This window comes from Sebastes fasciatus, chromosome 2 (genome assembly GCF_043250625.1).
Source record: "Sebastes fasciatus isolate fSebFas1 chromosome 2, fSebFas1.pri, whole genome shotgun sequence".
In the NCBI taxonomy this organism is placed as follows: Eukaryota; Metazoa; Chordata; class Actinopteri; order Perciformes; family Sebastidae; genus Sebastes; species Sebastes fasciatus.
This window is the reverse complement of record NC_133796.1, coordinates 36550636-36571839: the sequence shown is the minus strand read 5'-3', so window position 1 is coordinate 36571839 and position 21204 is coordinate 36550636. Positions and strand designations below refer to the sequence as shown.

General features: G+C 41.3%; 1 protein-coding gene across 2 annotated transcripts in view; it reads left to right on the top strand.

Moving 5' to 3' along the window:
* The window catches only part of luzp2 (leucine zipper protein 2), a 215604-nt gene that overhangs the window by 143558 nt on the left and 50842 nt on the right, over positions 1-21204 (top strand). For both annotated transcript variants that reach the window (XM_074622445.1, XM_074622436.1), the window contains exon 6: positions 17697-17759. In XM_074622445.1, the coding sequence (XP_074478546.1) occupies positions 17697-17759 (63 nt within the window). The remainder of the gene's footprint in view (positions 1-17696; positions 17760-21204) is intronic.

Below are 21204 nucleotides of genomic sequence, written 5' to 3'. Positions count from 1 at the left end.
GTGAGGTCTGTACAGAAGCTTCATTCATAACGTTGATATTCTAAATCAGTATTTGATTTCTGCGCAGCTTTATTCTTTTTCTTTAATGGTATTTCTGCACAGTTGTACATAAAGATTAGGCTATACTGATATTAATATTATTATTAATAATAATAATAATAATAATACATTTTATTTATAGGCGCCCTTCAAGACACTCCAGGACACCTTACAAACAAGATAAAACAGTATATACAAGATTACAGTGCAAAATGAAATTTAAAATAAATACAGGTAATTGGGTACATTCATAATAAACACATTATGAAGTACCGTGAAAGGTTTAACTAAAAAAAAAAATTGTTTTCAGTTCTGATTTAAACGAAGCAACAGATGAGCACTGGCACAGACCCTGAAGAACAGCATTCCAGAGGTTAGGGCAACAACTGAAGGCCCTGTCACCCATAGTGGGGAGCCTGGAGGGGGGAGTGGATGGAGAGTAGATGGGCAGCAAAGGAGCGCAAAGAGCGAGTCGGTATGTAGGGGGTTGAGAAGATTGGATAAATAGGAAGGGTCCAAGACATGCAGAGATTTATAGAAAAGAAGAAGAACTTTGAAACAAATGTGACATTTAACTGGGAGCCAGTGTAGCTGCTGGAGGGTGGGTGTGTGATGTGCTCCCAGGACGGTGTGTGGCAGAGAACTCTAGCAGCGGAATTTTGGACATACTGTAACCTTTTTAACACACGAGTGGACACTCCAAGGAGAGGGGCATTACAGTAATCTAGTCTGGATGTTATCAGAATCAGAATCAGAATCAGAATGGTGTTTATTGCCAGGTGTAAGAGGTATACACTAGGAATTTTCTTTGGCATTTTTGGTGCGAGACAAACAGTACAATATAATAACAAAAGAATGGATAAAAACAAAAGAATAGATAAAAGAATAGATAAAAACGTTAGAATAAAATAATAAAAATGTACAATTTACAAATTACAAATAAGCTATAAACATGATATAAAGATAGTGCAAATATTGAGAGAGGGGGGAGAGTCAGTGTCGGCAGGGGGGGCAGTAGTGTGTGTGTGAGGGAGAGACAGTCACAGGGGGGCGGATGGGCTGTTGGAGAGCCCCACTGCCATGGGGAAGAAACTGTATTTATGGCGTGAGGTTTTGGTCCTGATGGACCTTAACCTCCTGCCAGATGGCAGAGTCTGAAAAAGATGGTGTCCAGGATGGGAGGGGTCGGCCACAATCTTCCCTACCCTCCTTAAGGTCCTGGAGGTGTACAGCTCCTGGAGGGAGGGAAGGTTGCAGCCGATCGCCTTCTCTGCAGCACGGATGACCCGCTGCAGCCTGGCCTTGTCCCTGGCGGTGGCAGCGGCGAACCAGACGGTGATGGAGGAGGTGAGGATGGACTCGATGATGGCCGAGTAAAAGTGCACCATCATGGTCTGTGGCAGGTTGAATTTCTTCAACTGCCTCAGGAAGTACATCCTCTGCTGGGCCTTACTGATGAGGGAGCTGATGTTTAGCTCCCACTTGAGGTCCTGGGCGATGGTCGTGCCCAGGAAACGGAACGACTCCGCCGTGTTGACTGGGGAGCCACGCAGGATGAGAGGGGGGAGCGGGGCTGAGTTCCTCCTGAAGTCCACTGCCATCTCCACTGTCTTCAGGGCGTTCAGCTCCATGTGGTTCTGGCTGCACCAGGATGCCAGATGGTCAACCTCCCATCTGTAGGCAGACTCGTCACCCTCGGAGATGAGGCCGATGAGGGTGGTGTCGTCCGCAAACTTAAGGAGCTTGACAGATTGGTGTCTGGAGGTGCAGCCGTTGGTGTACAGGGAGAAGAGCAGTGGGGAGAGAACGCAGCCTTGGGGGGCACCGGTGCTGATGGTCTGGGTGTCGGAGACTTGCTTCCCCAGCCTTACGTGCTGACTCCTGTCAGTTAGAAAGTCTGTGATCCACCTGCAGGTGGAGTCAGGCACGCTCAGCAGGGAAAGCTTGTCCTGTAGCAGAGCTGGGCTGATGGTGTTGAATGCGGAACTGAAGTCCACAAACAGGATCCTGGCATAGGAGCCAGGGGAGTCCAGGTGCTGGAGAATGTAATGAAGGGCTAAATTTACTGCGTCGTCTACAGATCTGTTAGGTCTGTAGGCGAACTGCAGTGGGTCCAGCAGGGGGTTGGTTATTGTCTTTAGGTGTTGGAGCACAAGTCGTTCAAAGGTCTTCATTATCACAGAGGTCAGAGCGACGGGTCTGTAGTCCTGAAGACCTGTGATCCTTGGCTTCTTGGGGACCGGGATGATGGTGGAGGCTTTGAAGCAGGACGGCACCCTGCAGTTTTCCAGGGAGGTGTTGAAAATCCCTGTAAACACTGGAGACAACTGGTCTGCACAGTGTTTCAGGGTTGCAGGTGAGACAGAGTCTGGGCCGGCTGCTTTGCGGGGGTTTTGTCCTTTGAAGAGCCTGTTGACTTCCTCCTCTTGGATGGACAGAGGTGTGAAGGGGGGGAGGGGTGTGCACAGGCTGGGTGCTTGTGGAGAAAGCTGGGGGGTGCTTGTGTTAACTGCTGATGGCTGATGGCTGGGGGGAGAGGAGATGCAGCCAGGACCGTCACTACGTCTGTCAAATCTGCAGTAAAACTCATTCAGCTCATTTGCCAGTCGGAGGTCATTCGTGGAGTGGGACGGTTTGGGCTTATAGTTTGTGATCTGTCTCAGCCCTTTCCAGACTGAGGCAGAATCACTGGCTGAGAACTGTTCTTGTAGTTTCTCTGAATACTGCCGTTTGGCCTCCCTCACCGCCTTGCCAAACGCGTATTTAGCCTCTTTAAAGCCCTCCCTGTCACCACTCCTAAATGCCTCTTCCTTAACCAAACGAAGCCGTTTGAGTTTGGCTGTGAACCAGGGCTTCTCGTTGTTGTAGTGAACCCTGGTGCGCGTCGGTATACAGCTGTCCTCACAGAAGCTGATATACGACGTCACAGCCTCTGCATACTCGTCCAGACTGTCAGTGGCGGTCCTAAACATCTCCCAGTCCGTGCAGTCCAGGCACTCACGCAGATCCTCCACCGCCTCGCTGCTCCACTTCTTGGTCGTCCTCACAACCGGTCTAGCCAGTTTGACCCTCTGCCTGTAAGAGGGGATGAGATGGACCAAGACGTGGTCGGAGTTTCCCAGCGCAGCGCGGGGAACGGCGTGATATGCCTTACTGATGTTACAGTAGCACTTGTCCAGCGTGTTCTCCTCTCTGGTCGGACATTTAATAAACTGTTTGTATTTTGGGAGCTCCTGTGATAAGTTCCCCTTGTTAAAGTCCCCAAGAACGATAACAAGAGAGTCCGGGTTTTTTCTCTCCACCTCCCGTATCTGGTCGGCAAGCAGCCGCTGCGCGAGCTCCACGTGAGCCTGAGGCGGGATGTAAACACCGACCAGAATGAAGGAGGAGAATTCACGGGGGGAATAAAATGGTTTAGAGTTGATAATAAAGGATTCCAGATCCGGAGAACATGTCCGCAGAAGCACTGTCACGTCCTTGCACCAGCCGTCGTTAATATAGAAACATATTCCCCCTCCCTTTGACTTGTGTGATAACTCCGGGTCGCGGTCGGCTCGTAACAGCTGGAAGCCGGGAAGCTGCAGCGCAGAGTCCGGTATAGTTCCACACAACCACGACTCAGTAAAACACAAGACAGAAGAGAGGGAAAAGTCTCTGTTGGTACTGACCATCAGCAGCAACTCGTCCACTTTGTTGCACAGTGAGCGCACGTTTGAGAGGAATATCGCAGGCAGCGGAGTTTTTAGTCCTCTCTGTCTGAAGCGATTCAGCGCTCCGGAGCGCTTTCCTCTCCGGCGCTTCGCCGCTCGGCCGAGGGCCACAGCTCCCAGCAAAACGTGCATTAAAACTGCTGAAGGTGCCAGAAAGTTGGGGAAAAGATCTGCTGGGGTAGATTCCCTGAGGTTAAGGATGTCTTCTCTAGAGAAGACAATCCGTGAACTTCCACCAAAAACTAAAGAAACACAAAAAAACAAGAAAAACAGAGCGCACCAAATCGCCGAGGCAGCCGTAGTTAGCGCCATCTTGGATATACTATATATAAAGGCATGAATCAGAGTCTCTGCAACAGAATGTGAAAGAGAGGGGCGTAGTCTGGAGATGTTCTTCAGATGGAAAAAAGGCAGTTTTTGTGATGTTTTTGATATGCGTGTCAAATCAGAGGGTGGAGTCAAAAGTTAAATCAAGATTTTTGACCTTAGCAACAGAAGATGTAATAAAACCATGGATGGAGACATTTAGATGGGAGACTTTGTGCAGTGTAGCTGGGGAGGCAATGAGGATAGCTTCAGATTTATCATGATTAAGTTTGAGGTAATGCAGGTCATCCAGGCATTAATGTAATTTAAACAGTCAGTTAGGTTGGATGGTGGATGATGATTATTATTATTATTATACAATTTGTAGAATTAGATTCCAGTGGTGGCTGCATGGGATTTTTTGTTTCTAATACCTCCAAAGTATTGTTGAAAGTTGAAATTTATTGATTCTGCTTCAATCCATATTTGTTGGCGTTTAGCCTTTCAAAAACAACTCTTTGATCTCCTACCTGCTGCATACAAAGGGAGTCCTGCACCTGTATAAACGGGGCGTTCCGACAGCAATCTAACAGCACCATAAATCACATTTATAAACCACAATAACAAAAAAATATATATTTTTTTTGGGTGAACATTCAAAGCTTCATTTGAAAACCTCAATAGAATTTTTTTTGGTACAGCCCTACAGTACATTCAGAACGGAACAAATCCACTAACTTCATACTTAAAAAAGAAAAAAAAAACTTTATGCGTTTCATATCAACTTTAAAAGCTAAAACCGATCCTTTTCCTTTCCACATCTTCAAACACATACACACATAATAATAGCTATCTAAAAGAAATGCCGCTGTAGCACACATTGCCTGCAGGTGGCAGACGTATTCAAATTGCAACAACATGTACCTTCTTCCCCTGTAGCAGTCGACATTGGCATACCTCTATCTGCAGCTCTAAATTGCTGCTGCTATTATTTTTAGTTCCAATGGTTGGTGCAGGTTGGCATGTGAAGAATCAGTCTGGCAAAAAAAAAAATAGTTGCAAAAAAAGATTGAGAATAAACTGTAACTGAAGTTTGTGGTTTCAGAAGGCAGAAATGTCTTCTGCAAACAGGAAATTTGACAGATTGTTTTGGCTCTTGTCTTGCACTTCAGTATTTTCTCTTAATGTTTTGGCACAGTAGCCTGAGATTATGTCATCATGGCAAAACATATCAAAGCAATGTCTGGTATTGCAGTATTTTGTTCGTATTAACACCCTTACTGGTGACATCACAACAAGATAAGACAACCCGTTCTCACTCCCAACTCATCAAATACGGCAGCTTGGTCAGTGGCCCTCTGCTTCAAACTATGAAGTTCTATATACCCCAAGCTCCTGCAGGAAGAGTGCCGGGCTTTGAAGCAAATTTTCGTTATGGCCAAGCGGTGGTACTACAACTTCCGTGTCGTCACGTAATGCCATTGGGCCCAAAAATACTTTTTCCCATAGACTTATAAAGACCATAGAGATGTCTGTGAATCATTTGAGGTGAATCATCTTCCCAGTACGAACACTCTAATAGCCCTTATTTAAATCATTAGGTCCTAAACGTTGTAAAATGCACTAATAGCTGAATCCAGAGTTATTTCCCCTCCTCCTTTCATGTGACTGAGACCCAGACCGAGGCTGGAGCGAGGGCTGGGAGGCGAAGTTAAAGGAAACGCTACTGCGCCCGCTCTATGGGCCCAATAGATGTGGAAGATCACCGGAACATCCGGGTACTTTATCACTCGGTAGTCGAGCCACTTTGGCTTCATGCGTCACTGAGCAACTTTCATAGGAATGAACGGGCGCCCACCTCCAACGCTGTATGCAGTTATCTTTATACATCCATGATCTACCCCTCTAGCGTCAATTTCCACTTGTTACATACATACATTGCCTTTTCAAAATAAACTTCACAGGAAACTACTTTAGGTTAGGTTTAGGAAAAGATTGTGTGGGTTAAAATAAGTACGTTTGTTACGTAGTTAAATAGGCTACATTACTTACACGACATAAGGCCAATATGTTATGTAACGTTACACAACATACGTAGCACTACACAACTTAACTTATGTATGTAACTTGAAGTAACTCAAGGTTGACTTTTGGTTTCACACGGGACATGAACACCGGTCTCCTGGGTGAAATTCCTGTGTTACCATCCATCCACCTAGACCTCTTCCCTACACAGCGTTCACCACTCTCTGTAATTCCCGGTTCACAATTACATGGATACAAATTGATTTTGTGCCGACCATCACGAAAGAAATTTGAAATTCGTGTCTATGTACACCAATCAATACATTCAATTTCGTGACTATTTCACAAACTGCTGTGCGACTGGGCTGATCCACCCCGACCTCCTCCCTAGGCTGACTTCTCTCTTTATACTATCACACCTGACTTTGTCCTTTACTCCACCATAACTACAACCACGTAAAGCGCCATTGATTGAAACATAGGGCCACCGACCAAGCTGCCGTCTTAGACGACTTGGGAGTGACAATTGGCTGAAAAAGAACATAAGGGGTTATCTTGCTCAAAGATAGAGGAGGCTGACAGGTATGGGGAAACCGCCAGACCACCATGTTTCTATTACACAGTCTATGCTTACTGTATGCATAGGATTATGTGTCAGAGCAATGGAACAGTGACAAGAAAGCAATCTTTTCACTTATGCATAATACCCCCTTTGACCTCAAGAGTCCTTAACAAACTGAGCAGGATGAGTTCAGCTCAAGCCGCCAAATGCTTCCTAACATGTCTGGGGGCATGTCATATTTAATAGCTTATCCACAGTGAACATTTACTTTGCTAATGCCAGTAATATATATTAGATGCGTTCGACAGTTACATAAGTGCTGAAGCCCCGTCACAATTTTCTGAATGAGTTTCTTATTTTTTTCTTGCTTCAAGAAAGCAGACAAGCCTGTCGGACTGCGCGGACAGAGACCGTAATTGATTATGTTATGTGTGTGGAATCTGTTCATTGATATATGACAGAGGCTGTCAAATAGATAGACCCCTAGAATGTGTTTTTATTATATTATAGAAATGCGTTGCTTAACTTATAAGGAAATCCAAGATCCAGGGGAAAAAAATGTGTTGAATAAGAGATTAAACTGCTAAAGCTGCTGTTCATAAATAACAGTTTTTAATGGTCAGGAAAAATGTGGGGAAAAGGAGGTCCCCCGAGAATGACTTAATATTAATTATTCATAATTACATTTTAGGATTTTTATATAGCTGTGTTGACATTGAACGACAAACTAAGTTTCTTAAGTTTTTTTGAATATGTCGTTATCTTAAGTCCATTCTGCTTGATCAACAGACCTCTTTTTGGAAACCCATTTAACATAAATGATGTCAAAACTTACAGAGTGGAAAAGTTCAGCAGCAAACATTTTCTTAATTATTTAAGTCTTTTCAGAAATAGTCTCGTGGGTCTGTACTCTATGCAGTGAGGGATTGTCTAGATCCAAGTAGTTTCTTTTGTGATATAGGTTGTTGGGGTTTTTACTATGGATGACCCCATGACTTTTAATATCAAAATTAACGATATAATAACGCGTTAATGCAGATTTGTTTTAACGGCAATCATTTTTTAACGCATTAACACAACTTGGAAGTTTTGGGTTGTAATGGGCTCAGTTTTAAAGTTAGAGTGAAGATAGTGGTATCATATGAAACTAGTACCTAAGGAATCCATTGTTACCAACCATGTCATACTAGCTTGTCGCAAAGGAAGTTAAATAACGCTCCAAACTTATGTTAAATTTTGGCGAGGAAAAACTGTGTTAACGCAAATTTGTTTTGACGCAACGACGAATTTTTAGGTTGTAGCGGACTCAGTTCTAAAGCTAGAGTGAAGATACTGGTATCTTATGAAACTAGAGAACCTAAGAAACCCATTTGTACCATTGGTATCCATTGGTAACCAAGTCATATTAGCTTGTCAAGAAGGAGGCTAAATAATTCTCCAAACCTATACGCTAATTTTTGGCGAGGAAAAATTGCCATGGCCATTTTCAAAAGGGGTCCCTTGACCTATAACCTCAAGATATGTGAATGAAAAAGGGTTCTATGGGTACCCACGAGTCTTCCCTTTACAGACACTTTATGATAATCACATGCAGTTTGGGGCAAGTCATAGTCAAGTCAGCACACTGACACACTGACAGCTGTTGTTGCCTGTTGGGCTGCAGTTTGTTATGATTTGAGCATATTTTATATGCTAAATGCAGTACCTGTGAGGGTTTCTTGACAATATTTGTTATGTTAATGGATTTCTTTTAATAAATATTCACAGATATTTGCATAAAGCAAGCATATTTGGTCACTCCCATGTTGATAAGAGTATAAAATACTCCCTTCAAGGTACATTTGAACATATTAATTTGTGATTAATGGTGATTAAGTATGGACAATCATACGATGATTTGCGATTAAATATTTTTAATCGATTTACTTTTAATCTAATCAATTCAGGACACTGACATAGCACATAAAAGTGCAACATTTTCAACAACTGGTGTTTGATGCATAATTAATTCCAATACTTTGACAACTGAATATTTTCCAGTTCATAATTATAGAAATGATGCCGTGGGAGCCAACCGGAACCACACGGGACACATGAATAAGAATGCACAACAAAGGACTTTGTTGTTAACTTAAAATCAAAATACTCGAAATAGTCCATGGCGCTATTATTCCCCTTCGTTTACCCCAGTGGCTCCGCGTGGGAGTCTTTCAAGGTCCATCTGTAGTGAAGTCTAGAAAGCAAGAACGACACTTTTCAATACGAGATTATTATCAAACATCAAACATCATTCACACCACTGCTGCCAAATAGTTAATAAGAGGCGTATGGTTCAAAGCATTTTTTTTTTCACACCAATTTCTGCAAAACCGAAAATAATGTGGCGCTCTCAAGGCCTCACAAAATGACTGAACATGTAGTAAGAGTTTATAGGAGAGCTGGATGATTTGTTAGAGCTGAAATATTATATGAAATAAATTAATTCAAAGAAAAATGGAACCTCTCAAATGAGTTGTAGGGAAATTCCAATGAAGCCTCCCACCCAGCTTCAATTCAACAAGCCTTGGTGCAGCTAGGTGAAACAGTGTGCTGTCTTCACTGCCTTCTCCATTAAGGAGGGTTGACATTATACATGATACACTTTGCAAGATGAAGCACTTCTGTATTAGGTGTTGTGCTTGACATAAATCTTTGAAAAAGTATTAAAAACTAAGGCTGCCAATTGTTTAAAATATTTATAGATAACCGTGATTAATTGCAAATTAATCACACTTTTTTTATTACCATTCTGAAGTAATAAAATCTCTCCATTCAAAAATGGAAAATGTTGTTGAAAATGTTGCACTTTTATGTGCTATGTCAGAATCCTGAATTGATTAGATTAAAAGTAAATCAATTAAAATATTTAATCGCAAATCATCGTATGATTGTCCATACCTAATCACCATTAATCACAAATTAATATTTTCAAATGTACCATGAAGGGAGTATTTTATGCTCTTATCAACATGGGAGTGACCAAATATGCTTGCTTTATGCAAATGTCTGAATATGTATTAACATAACAAATATTGTCCAGAAACCCTCACAGGTACTGCATTTAGCATATAAAATATGCTCAAATCATAACAAACTGCAGCCCAACAGGCAACAACAGCTGTCAGTGTGTCAGTGTGCTGACTTGACTATGACTTGCCCCAAACTGCATTTGATTATTATAAAGTGGGCATGTCTGTAAAGGGGAGACTCGTGGGTACCCATAGAACCCATTTTCATTCACATATCTTGAGATCAGAGGTCAAGGGACCCCTTTCGAAAATGGTCATGACAGTTTTTCCTTGCTACAACCTCCGAAAGATCGGTTATTATCGCGTTAACTTTGACAGCCCTATTAAAAACTAGACGGAACCTTTGATGAAAACATTTCACTGGATTTCTTTTTTGTATTGTATATTATATTGTATATGTATAGTATACTGTATGCATAGTATTTTGTTATCTGTGGCTTTCATCAACCTCCGCTGGAAGCAGTGGCTCTGTTTGGGTCAGTGGGCACAGTTCATTGTGGCCTTTAAACGACACGGTTAATGAAGTCGTATTTTCACAACTGAGATGCGTAAGCTATTAAAGCAGTGATGCAACAGAAACATCTTGTCATTTTGTTTTCTGCGTCATTACAATGAAGCTTATTGACCTTTTTAGCTAAAATATGTTGTGACAACAGTCCCTCGCTTGTACCACCCCTGAGTGGTGTCAGGCGAAGTGCACGCCACGGCGAGTGTGACTCGCCTCATTGCAAATAAAAATGTCAACTCTACCTGCATCACATTTTTAGATAATTTATTTAAATTTTGTAGTCGCAGAAGGGACAGGGCCACATGCGAGGGGGTTGATCTCTCCAGTTTAACAGCGGAAATTGAATTTGTTAAAGACATAAAATATGCAATCTGGCAGAGTTAATTGCGCTTTACTTCATTCACACTCCACGGTGTTAATGTGGGGGAACTTGACCGAAATGAAATTTGAAAAATAATGAAAAAATGTGTTAGCAGAAGAGATGGTTTCTGCCACTTCACACTAAAGCTAAAAAGGATCCAACAGTGATGTGTGCCGAGTAGTGTGAAAGTTGACCTAGATGGACAGTAAATATCAACACTCAGGGGCTGTCGACATATCAGCACTTTATAATGTGTGAAAAATAACTGCTGAGTTCAGTCAGATAGACATTTTTGAAAGTCCTTTAGATGGTCAGTGATTGCCTATAGTGCTGTGTATGACTTTGGTTGAATTTTATTTAATATAACTTTACTTATTTCTTCAACCCACTGCAATCTTAATGCGAAAAAGAACATAATGTGATTGTGCATTTTAAATCATCACATAACCAAAGTAGAAGGGCACTCGGAGAGCATGGATCTCCGCCAAGGATGTAGGGCTGTCCTCGACCAAAAACATTCGTAGTCAACTAACACACATACGATTTTGACGACTCATCAATTAGTTTAATCAACAGATCTGTGGATTCTACAAAAATAATCACATAGAAGCACCACTTTAAATCTTGTGTTTACCAGAGATGTGCTCATAAGTTTCTTGGAAATAAATCATTCAGCATGAAAAAGCATACAAAGTGACTAATCGACTAAAGAAATCTTAGTATCTGTAGACCAAAACTATCAATTAGTTAAGTAATCGACTAAGAGGGGACAGCCCTAGCCGTTTCCATAAGAGAAAAATGATGCATGTATCCGTTTTGAGAATCGGATCCGCTCCAAAATGTAATGGGTTCTTCCTTCGCCCATGCTTCACCGTTCCACCAAGTTTCATGAAAATCGGGCCAGTAGTTTTTCCGTTATCGTGGTGACAAACAGACAAACAAACTGAACCACAGACAGATACCAGTGCTCCATCATTCCTTTGTGTGATTTGTAGTCAACGTGGGACTCCACCATAGCCATGGCTCAGTGATAAAGGCCCTGTGGCAGACTGAGAGATACATTTTGTACACCTTATTTGTGTGCTGTTGCATTTTTCTAAATGAGAAATATGAGCAACATGTAAATGTAGAAAATGTTCCTTTATTTTCATCAGCAGAATGACAGCGCAGCGGGAATAACACGTTACGACATATGTGGCTCAATGTATCACGTTTTGCATAATTCGCTGTGACATATAAGCTCCAGAGGATCTCATTTTCACTCTGAGTATGTCCCGGGGCTAAACTACGTCACATTTTATGACAGCTGCCAGTTCTACATGTCCTCGAATGGTGGTCCTTCTGTAGGGGTGAGATGAGGTGCAACTGTGAGGAATTGATACCGGGACAGTTTTGCCTCGCTGAATCGCAAAACAACTGCCATCCCAGCTCATTACCTCTGCTCAGTGTGCATGCACTGTACGTGTTGGAGTACACACAGTACACTGTACATGTGTGTGTGGGAGTGAGAATTGAATTGCAAAGGAAAGACGGAGGCCAGAATGTACCGTATGTGAGGGACTGACACTTTCCGAGCTCAATGTAGCTTTTTGCTGCCTGACAAATTACAGTACTGTAAACAGCTTGGCACAGATGTCAACTGCATGGTGGTGCTAGAGCAAAAGTCAGAGGATTACCAACATCAGTAGGATTAATCCTCTGGGGACCCATAATATTAGTAGTTCAATGTATCCTCAGGCAATGGTTCGTATGATATCTTACAAAAAGTTATCCCTCATTTTTTGTGCGTCTGTTACGAATGTCCAGCAACACGTGTCAATTTCTGCAAAGTCTTTTCAAAATAATATTCAGTCTTCACAGGAAACGACTTCATTAGGTTTAGACAACAAAACTATTTGGTGAGGTTTAGGAAAAGGCCGTGGTTTAGGTTAAAATAACTATGTTTGAAATACTTGGTTAGGTTTAGGAAAAGATCTTGATTTGGTTTAAAATAACGGCAGAAGTGGTGACTTAAATACAGAAGTGACAAATAAATCAACGTTGACTTCTGGTTTCACACAGGACACCAACACCGGTGTTTTTTTCACCCACCCATCCACCCCGACCACCTGCCTACACAACGTCTGTCGCTCTTTATACTTCCTGGTTCACAATTACATGGATTAAATATGCCTTTATTTTGTGGGATATACCAATTACAGTGCCTTACTTTTCGTAAGTAGCCTATAGCTATGAACAGTGTATGAGAACAGCCTGATTAGTTGAGATATTTCAGTCAGGACCAAAACTAAACCAAATGGATCATTCTAAATATACAGATGCAGCTGTGTTGTGAATGATTGCCAATGCAGTCAGTATGTGCCATGACACAGAGTGAGAATTGTGGAGGTGGCCGCATGATTTATAAGTATATGTCAAGGGCCAGCTGGTGGATGCACACTCCCCCTTCTCCTGCTGTATCCCTACTGTCTCTGTGGTTCACAGCCAACTCATCACCTAATAACATTGAGCTGTCTCCAACATCGAGCAGAGAAATCTATCATCAGAGTACAGCAGCATAATAGCCAAATGTGTTATCTCCACCTAAATTAAATTAATGTGCCATCTATAAGCCATAATTGCTCATGGCAAAATGGGGTTTTCAAAAATACCTTCTACGAGAGGTGGAAATAAACTTGCCTTGTCTGCAATGTAGCCAAAAAAGCACCGGCTGGGGCTGATTCTGAAGGGCAGACGGACAGACAGACTTCGCAGCAGCAGTGTCTGAAATGTGGGGCAATAAAACAGTCTGTTAAAAAAAAAAATACAAAAAGGAAGGCAGGAGTCGGCCTTCATAAGTACAGTATTCCCCAATCTGCGTTGTTAGATCTGCTTTCTTTCAGTTTTAAGTAATGAAATCAGTGAAACAGCTTGTAGCAGTTTTAAAACATCCTCCACAATCCCAAAAGAAATTTAGATCATACTGTTAATCCTCTGTTGGGGTCATTTAATTCATTCAATTAAATCAAAATGTTTTCCTAATTTTGTTATAATAAAAACATCTCACATGGTTTATTTGCGATTTGTCATTTTAATGAAGTGAATTGTTTGTTTCCAACACTGGCTTGTACCCCGCGATCATTCGGCGATGTTGACTGTGTCACGCTGTGGCGTAGTGATGAACTGTTTATAGCCCCAACCACCCGTCATCTCCCATGTCGATCTTCCCAGGGCTGCCTCCCACATAGCAAACATTGTGATGAGGTTTTCAGGTCCATCCGTTGTGCAGTTAAGAGATTAGTGCCTTCGTAAAGCCCAGAAACACTACAGTCTTGGCGATGCCCGGGACCTCCTCCTGGCATCCACCATCATGCTGTTTCAGAGTCTGTTTGATCACACTCTAAGCCCATACGCCGTAATCCGTTCACATGCAGAACAAGTGTGGAAAAGATGCCGCTTTAACCTGCTTATGTGTCACAACAGACTGTATGTACCGTATAAGAAGAGCAACTTCTTCTGCTTTTTTGGGTCATTTAATTTAGTTTCCTTGATTTAAAGCTGGTGAATGAATATGCATTGCTCTCGCTTGAGTTCTGCAGGTTGGGTTTGAAGAATAGACCCTAGACTGCAGGTAATTGGCTCATTGATAAACTCATTAAGAATTTTGAAAGTGATATTGAGTCAATGAAGAGCGTTAATAAATCCCCAATGGTTGCTATGATGAGCTTGCATCTAATTGCATTTGTTTCTTTAGATAAAACTGAAGTGGTACAAGCTTAGTTACGCAACAGTGATGGTAATTCCCTGTCAATATCCAGTGATGTCGGATCACCTCTAGGTTTTCCTCAGCCATCAGGATCATTTTATGACACATTTTAAGGCTCTGTGATCTTAATATTTCCCCAGTCCTTCAGGAAACACTCACATTTTGAAAGAATGATATCCATTCTCTTTGAACGTCTTATTATCAAGCAGCATGTGATAGCAAAGATGATACGACTGAGAAGTGTTGAAGGAATAGCTAACCCACTTAATGACTATTTGTCTATCATTTACTCACTCTGTGAACTACTCTACCTTGAATTCTTGAAGAAGAGGAAATTCTTGATGAATTAAGGAGATGGGGGGCTGCGCAAATCTGTATCAAAGCATCTGTTTACAAAATCTCAAACAACTCGTGCAGTCTAATCCAAGTCTCTTTTATCCAGTCGTATGCTCAGTATTTCCCCAAAACGCCTTGTTTCCACATAGCTCTGTGTATGTATGCGAGTCAACGGAAGTTCATCCATTCCTATGGAAACCTCCCTGATCTACGAAGTGTTTGAGAAACTCCTCCTTTGTTTTTGTTTTTTTTCAGTTCAGTATTTTTTCTAAGTACGTTGAAAATTTGGAACTTTGAACTGAACAGAGCGTATTCACTGTTGAATTACTATTCATATTTTTTTTCTCAGTAGAAGTTTGATGGCATATTCAGCTAACATTGGTAGCATGCTAGCTGTCTGTGTAACATATAGCGCCCTATCTTACACCCGGCGTAAAAGCGGCGCCAATGTGCAGGTGCACCTGACTTTTAAAGGGAATGGGAGATGACACTGATTCTTCTTACGCCCAAAACACACTGTGATTAATTAAGAGACTCATCAAACCATTTGCCCCTTACGCCTTACTTTGCGCCCAGATTAAGCGCTGCTTAACCAGCAAAAATGGAGTTGGACATGCCCTAAATGCACTTCCGCCATGCACTTTAGACCATGCGCTACAGATCTTTTAAATAGGATCCATAGAGTGCATGCATCGTGATTCATACGTCTTTTCACAAAATATTTCACAAAACAGCAAAAAACTGACTAATTGACTAAACTTTTCTTCCATTTTTTGCAGTGGTATTTATATCCATTCGTAAAGAGATGCATATCCTTGCGTTGATCACAAGGATCGTTCTCCCGTAAACTATACGGAATTACGGACACAAAACAAAACTGTGTGGGAGCAAGGCGTTCCATATCGCCGTGGCATGCCTATTCCTTTAATATGTAGCTCCTTCTTTTAATTTTTGCAGCTACAGCTTAACTTTGAGATAACACATTCTAAGTAGCAGTTTCAACATGCTGCAAGCTTGAGACTTGCCGCAGTACAAACAGATAAAGGTGTGCGTAGGCCCTCATATATCATATGAGATGGATTGTTATGTACATTATGATGTATGGTGCACTATGTTCTGTTCACTGCAAAATACTGTTTTTACCCAAGTAGTTTTCTTTTTTGCACTATAATACAATTTGTGAGACAGCCAATCTAATTTTAAAGCACAGTAGTAGAGAGAGACTATCTGCCTCGGATGACCTTCTCCTAACTGCAGATGCTGGAGACTGTCCAATTTTAGTTCTTTCAGACCTTAGTGAAGCTTTTGTCATGGTTGATCGTGCTGCTTTATTGGGTCATCTGGAGATCTGGATGGGTACTTTGGGTTAAGCATTAAGTTGCTTTCGGACCATTCTTACTAACAGATCATTGTCAATTAAAAAGGGAAGTTCCTTCCCTTCAAACCCTGTAATCACCCTCAGGTCCCATTCCCTTGTGTCTTTACAAGCTCCCTCTTGGCTGTGCCGTTGGCTGATTTCCTTTTAAATATATAGCAGTGCTTTGTACTCAAACTCAATTAAGAGAGAATGATCTTAGTATTGGGGCCTCTTGCACCAAACCTTTGTGTTATCTCTGACTGTGATCTCATCTTTTTTGAAACGGGCTGCCCTATAGATACTTTTTTTCACCATGGCTATTTAAATTCAGGCATGATTGTCAAGTTAAAATAATATTAACTAAGGCTGACAAAATGAATGCAATAATAAAGCGTTAACGCAAATTTGTTTTAACGCCACTAATTCTTTAACGCATTAACATAATTTGCGATTTTGGAGTATGTAAGGGGCTCAGTTCTAAATCTAGAACATACTAATATCATATGAAACTAAAAAACCTAAGGAATCCATTGGTACCAACTATGTCATACTGGCTTGTCACAAAGGAGGTTAAATAACACTCCAAACTTACGCTACATTTTGGCGAGGAAAGACCGGTTTGGCCATTTTTAAAAGGGGTCCCTTGACCTCTGACCTCAAGATCTGTGAATGAAAATGGGTTCTATGGGTACCCACGAGTCTCCCCTTTACTGACATGCCCACTTTATGATAATCACATGCAGTTTGGGGCAAGTTATAGTCAAGTCAGCACACTGACAGCTGTTGTTGCCTGTTGGGCTGCAGTTTGCCATGTTATGATTTGAGTATATATTTTTTATGCTAAATGCAGTACCTGTGAGGGTTTCTGGACAATATTTGTAATTTTTTTGTGTTGTTAATTGATTTTCAATTATATATATATATACATATGTTTGCATAAAGCAAGCATATTTGCCCACTCCCATGTTGATAAGAGTATTAAATACTTGACAAATATCCCTTTGAGATGCATTTTGAACAGATGTGTGATTAATTTGGGATTAATCATGATTAACTATGGACAATCATGCAATTAATTGTGATTCAATATTTTAATCGATTGATAGATGTAAAATTTACAAAGAAATACAATTTCCAGCCCCATTTTTTTAATTCAGAGATTGTATTTACCTCAGAATTGAGATATCTGTTATGTATGGCAGCTGTTTGAACATATCTCATGTAAATTACAACCGTATCACTCCCTGGCATCCAGATTGTTTAAAGAACTGCGGTGAGGATCTTAACTGGCACCAAACAACGGGACCCTTTGACCCCTATGCTGGCATCTCTCCACTGGCTGCCAGTCAAATGATTTTAAGGCTTTACTGATCATGTTTAAAGTTCAGTGGGGGGTCTGGCCCCGAGCTACAATGCTGACCTTTTAGTTGCCTATGAGCCTGAGTGCACTCTCAGATCCTCAGACAGGGCACTCCTGACGGCTCTCCTGTCTAGTCTGAAATCGAGAGGCAGCCAAGCACTTGCTGTCAGAGCTCCTCAACAGCCAAGTGCCCCGCCGGAGAAACTACTGAGTAAATAGCACTTTTTATAAAGCAGCAAAAATGTTAAGGGTACTTGAAGTGCAGAACACGGGGCAGAGACCAATGGCATCATTTATTTCTTTCTATTCTCTTTTTCAGAACAAGAGCTTGAAAACTAAACTACTCTCGGGACACAAACTGTGTGACGCCTATGCTGAAGAGGTAAGGATTTCCAATTAGTACACTCTGTTTTATCACATACATAATTCATTCTCAGCTCCAGCTACTTAATTTTTCATTGTTCATGGAATAGGTGCAGTCCATGATGAGATATTGCAGACACATTTTGTTCTCTTGTGAGCAAGTATTAACCAAAATACAAATTATAACATCTAACTGAGAATTTTTTGTCTTGTTCCTTAAAAGTTAAATAAGTCATTCATTGTCATTTGGATAATTAATTGAACTTTGATTGGGGACTTGGTACTTGTACGTGGTGAAAGATTCACAAAAAGACCCGCTAAAGGCTTTTAAACACTGGGGGCATTTTTTTTGTTGTTGTTTTTTTTTCGTGCAATTAATTTGCACATCAATATATTTTTTCAAACTGTTGTGTTTGTCATGAATACTTTCACACAGAATGCATTTTTTTTTTTTTGGAACAAGGTCGATTTTTCTGAGCTTTCGCACTGCAAATAAAGGCATCAACCAATCACGTACGAAACGGGTTGAGATGCGCCTATATTTATGAGGATTATAAAACAAAGATTCAGAGGTCAGCCCAGTCGCACAGCAGTTTGTGAAATAGTCACAAAATTTCATGTATTGATTTGTGTACAAAGACAATGAATGTCACATTTTTTTCGTGATGTATGTAATCCACGTAATTGTGAAGCGGGAAGCGTAGAGAGCGGGGAGGAGGTCGGGGTGGATTGGTGGGTCAAAATACACAGGACTTTCACCCACGAGACCGCTGTTTGAGTCAAAGTTGATTTATTTGTCACGTAACTTCCGTTCTCAAGTTAATGCACCTCCGGAGTTATTTTATCCCAAACCACGATCTTTTCCTACACCTAACTAAGTAGTTTTTGTCATGTAACTTCTGTATTTATGTTACGCCACCTCCAGTGTTATTTTAACCTAAACCGCAATCTTTTCCTAAACTTAACTAAGTTGTTTTGTTAACTAAACCTAACCAAGTCGATCTATTCCTAATCCTAACTAAGTCGTTTTGTTGCCTAAACCTAACCAAGTCGATCTATTCCTAATCCTAACTAAGTCGTTTTAATTTCAAATGACTGGAGCAGAAATTGACACGTGCGTCACATGTTACTTAATATTCTAAGGAAAAATTCACAAAAATACGTTGTTGAAAGACGTGCTGAGCGTCACGAAGAAAAAGGGAAATTTGTATCTATATGCACTAATTTTGTGTCTATTTCACAAGCTGCTGTGAGACTGTTGGAGTGGCACCATAGTGCGAACGAAGACGGCAAACTTTATTACTTCGTTCAACATTGACAAAGGCAGCGCAGACCAGATCCACTCCTTCTGTTCTTACCTTTTACCATAAAAACCCTCGACAGTTAACATTCGCAGGGTTAGGGTTAGAGAGTATTTCACATTTTTGCAACGTTTATTCGTCACATCCCCGGTGTGTAAAGGCCTTAAAGGATAGAAATAGTCTATTCATGTCCCTCTCTCTCACACACACATACAAACACAGAAAACTTACTTGGTGTTGGCTGTCCAGTGAATCTCGGAACAACTTGTCTCTAACAGCGAGCTCTTTGATGGCTGCACAGAGCAATCTGAGGAACTCAGGTTGTAGTGAAAGAGCAGCTTCCAGTACATTTTGTCTGTGTCATTTTTGCTGTCACCTACTTTTCCTCTTTTTCCTCTTTGGCTGTGCTGCCAGTTGTTTCGGTCAGCAGCGTCCAGCAGGTTCACATCCTTAGTGAAGCCTTGAGCTGAGCTTTGAACTGCCGCTTTTGCCTTCCTGCTGACCAATGCTGTAATTTAGCCATGCAGGATCTCACAAGGCAGAGGGTCCCGCGGGCGTCCTGATGACATGCACAAGTGAGTGCAGCTGGTGCTGTGTAATCGTGGGTTCAATAGTTATGCAGTTGTGCGGTTGGTGATTCTGAGCATTCCCTGTATCCAGGCTACAGTATGTGGAATAACTTTAGATTTTTACAACATAGAGCAGTGTGAGGTTGATAGACGGCAACCTTGTTGTGCAGATGGAGATTTTTCTTTACAAAGACCCTGGGTTAGACCTCCCCTAAGACAGCTGAGGCTTGTTTGGTCAATGCTGTGGAGACTATTACCAAGGTTTTTGAATGACAGAAAAATTGTTAGTAGTTTGCATTTTCAGGTGAAGACAAGGAATTTAAAATCAAAATATATTTGTGCCCTTGAATTACAAACCCATGCTCTGAAATTACTTAATTTCCCTGCCCCATCTCTCTCTATCAGATCAGGCCCGTCTCCTAAAAGATAGTTCCCATACAATGAAACTGCATTTTGAATTACGTTACTGTTAACGTAATTCTAGCTATTAAATAGCTTGACAATCACTATAAGACCCATAGATGTGGGTCAATAGGGGCCTACTACACCCACTAGTAGGTTTTATCATATATTCAAATGGTCGATTACCGAAAAAAGGTATGAAAGAACACGACAGCGACCTCTAGCGACCGCAGTAATTATGACAGGAGCAGAAGCGGAAGTCAGGTGCTGTAGTGTAGACAGTGTGAAACTCCATATGGTTTGGAGGTCAGGGACGATGGATGGGACACAAAATACAGGAGACCGGAGTTCTCATCCTGTGTGAAACAAATCTGTTTTCTTTGTTTACGTAGTTATTTTAACCCACTAGTGTTTTTCCCTAAACTTAACTGGGGTTTTTGTGCCGAAACCTAATGAATTTGTAGTTTTGTTACCTAAACCTAAAGAAGTTGTAGTTTTATTGCCTAAACCTAAAGAAGCCTTTTTGTTTGTGTGCAAATTGTGACATTTCATTCAGTTTTACAAAGTGTTAGAACGTGTTGCTTTTAAGTCTCACTTTTGCTTGCTTATAGTGACTGATAACACCTATTTAATGGCCTGATAACAGTCGAATCAGGTGATCAAAAAATTATGAATATCACAGCCGAAAATCAGCCAGGCCGATCCCTACCCAATAATGCTATTGCTCTTACATCATCAGCACCAGCAATGGTGGACTGAAATACATGCAAACCGCAGCCCAAAGGTCCACAAATAGAACTTAGTGTTTGTAAGCTCTTGATGCTGAAGAGCTTTTCATCGACCCTGAAGTCTGCTCCAGCACTAACGTTATTCTTCAGTTCCTGTTGAGACACAGGAAATTGGTGTTGAAAATTACAGGCTTCTTTCCTTCTTCAAATCCTCCAGCTTGAACAGCTAAGCTTATCCAAGCCATCATCATATATTCAAACTCTGAGATGATGATGGCACATTCGACTATATGCGGCAAAGGCCTGATTATAATACTTCAGTAGAGAGCTGGAAAGGCTATGAAGAGGTCCTGATTGAACATGTCGGTCAGCCAACACAGAGCCAGAGTATTCCTAGCAACAGCAAAGGGAATGATCTCAGTTGTGATAAATCATGACTGGTTGGCTTGTAGACGATAATTTAT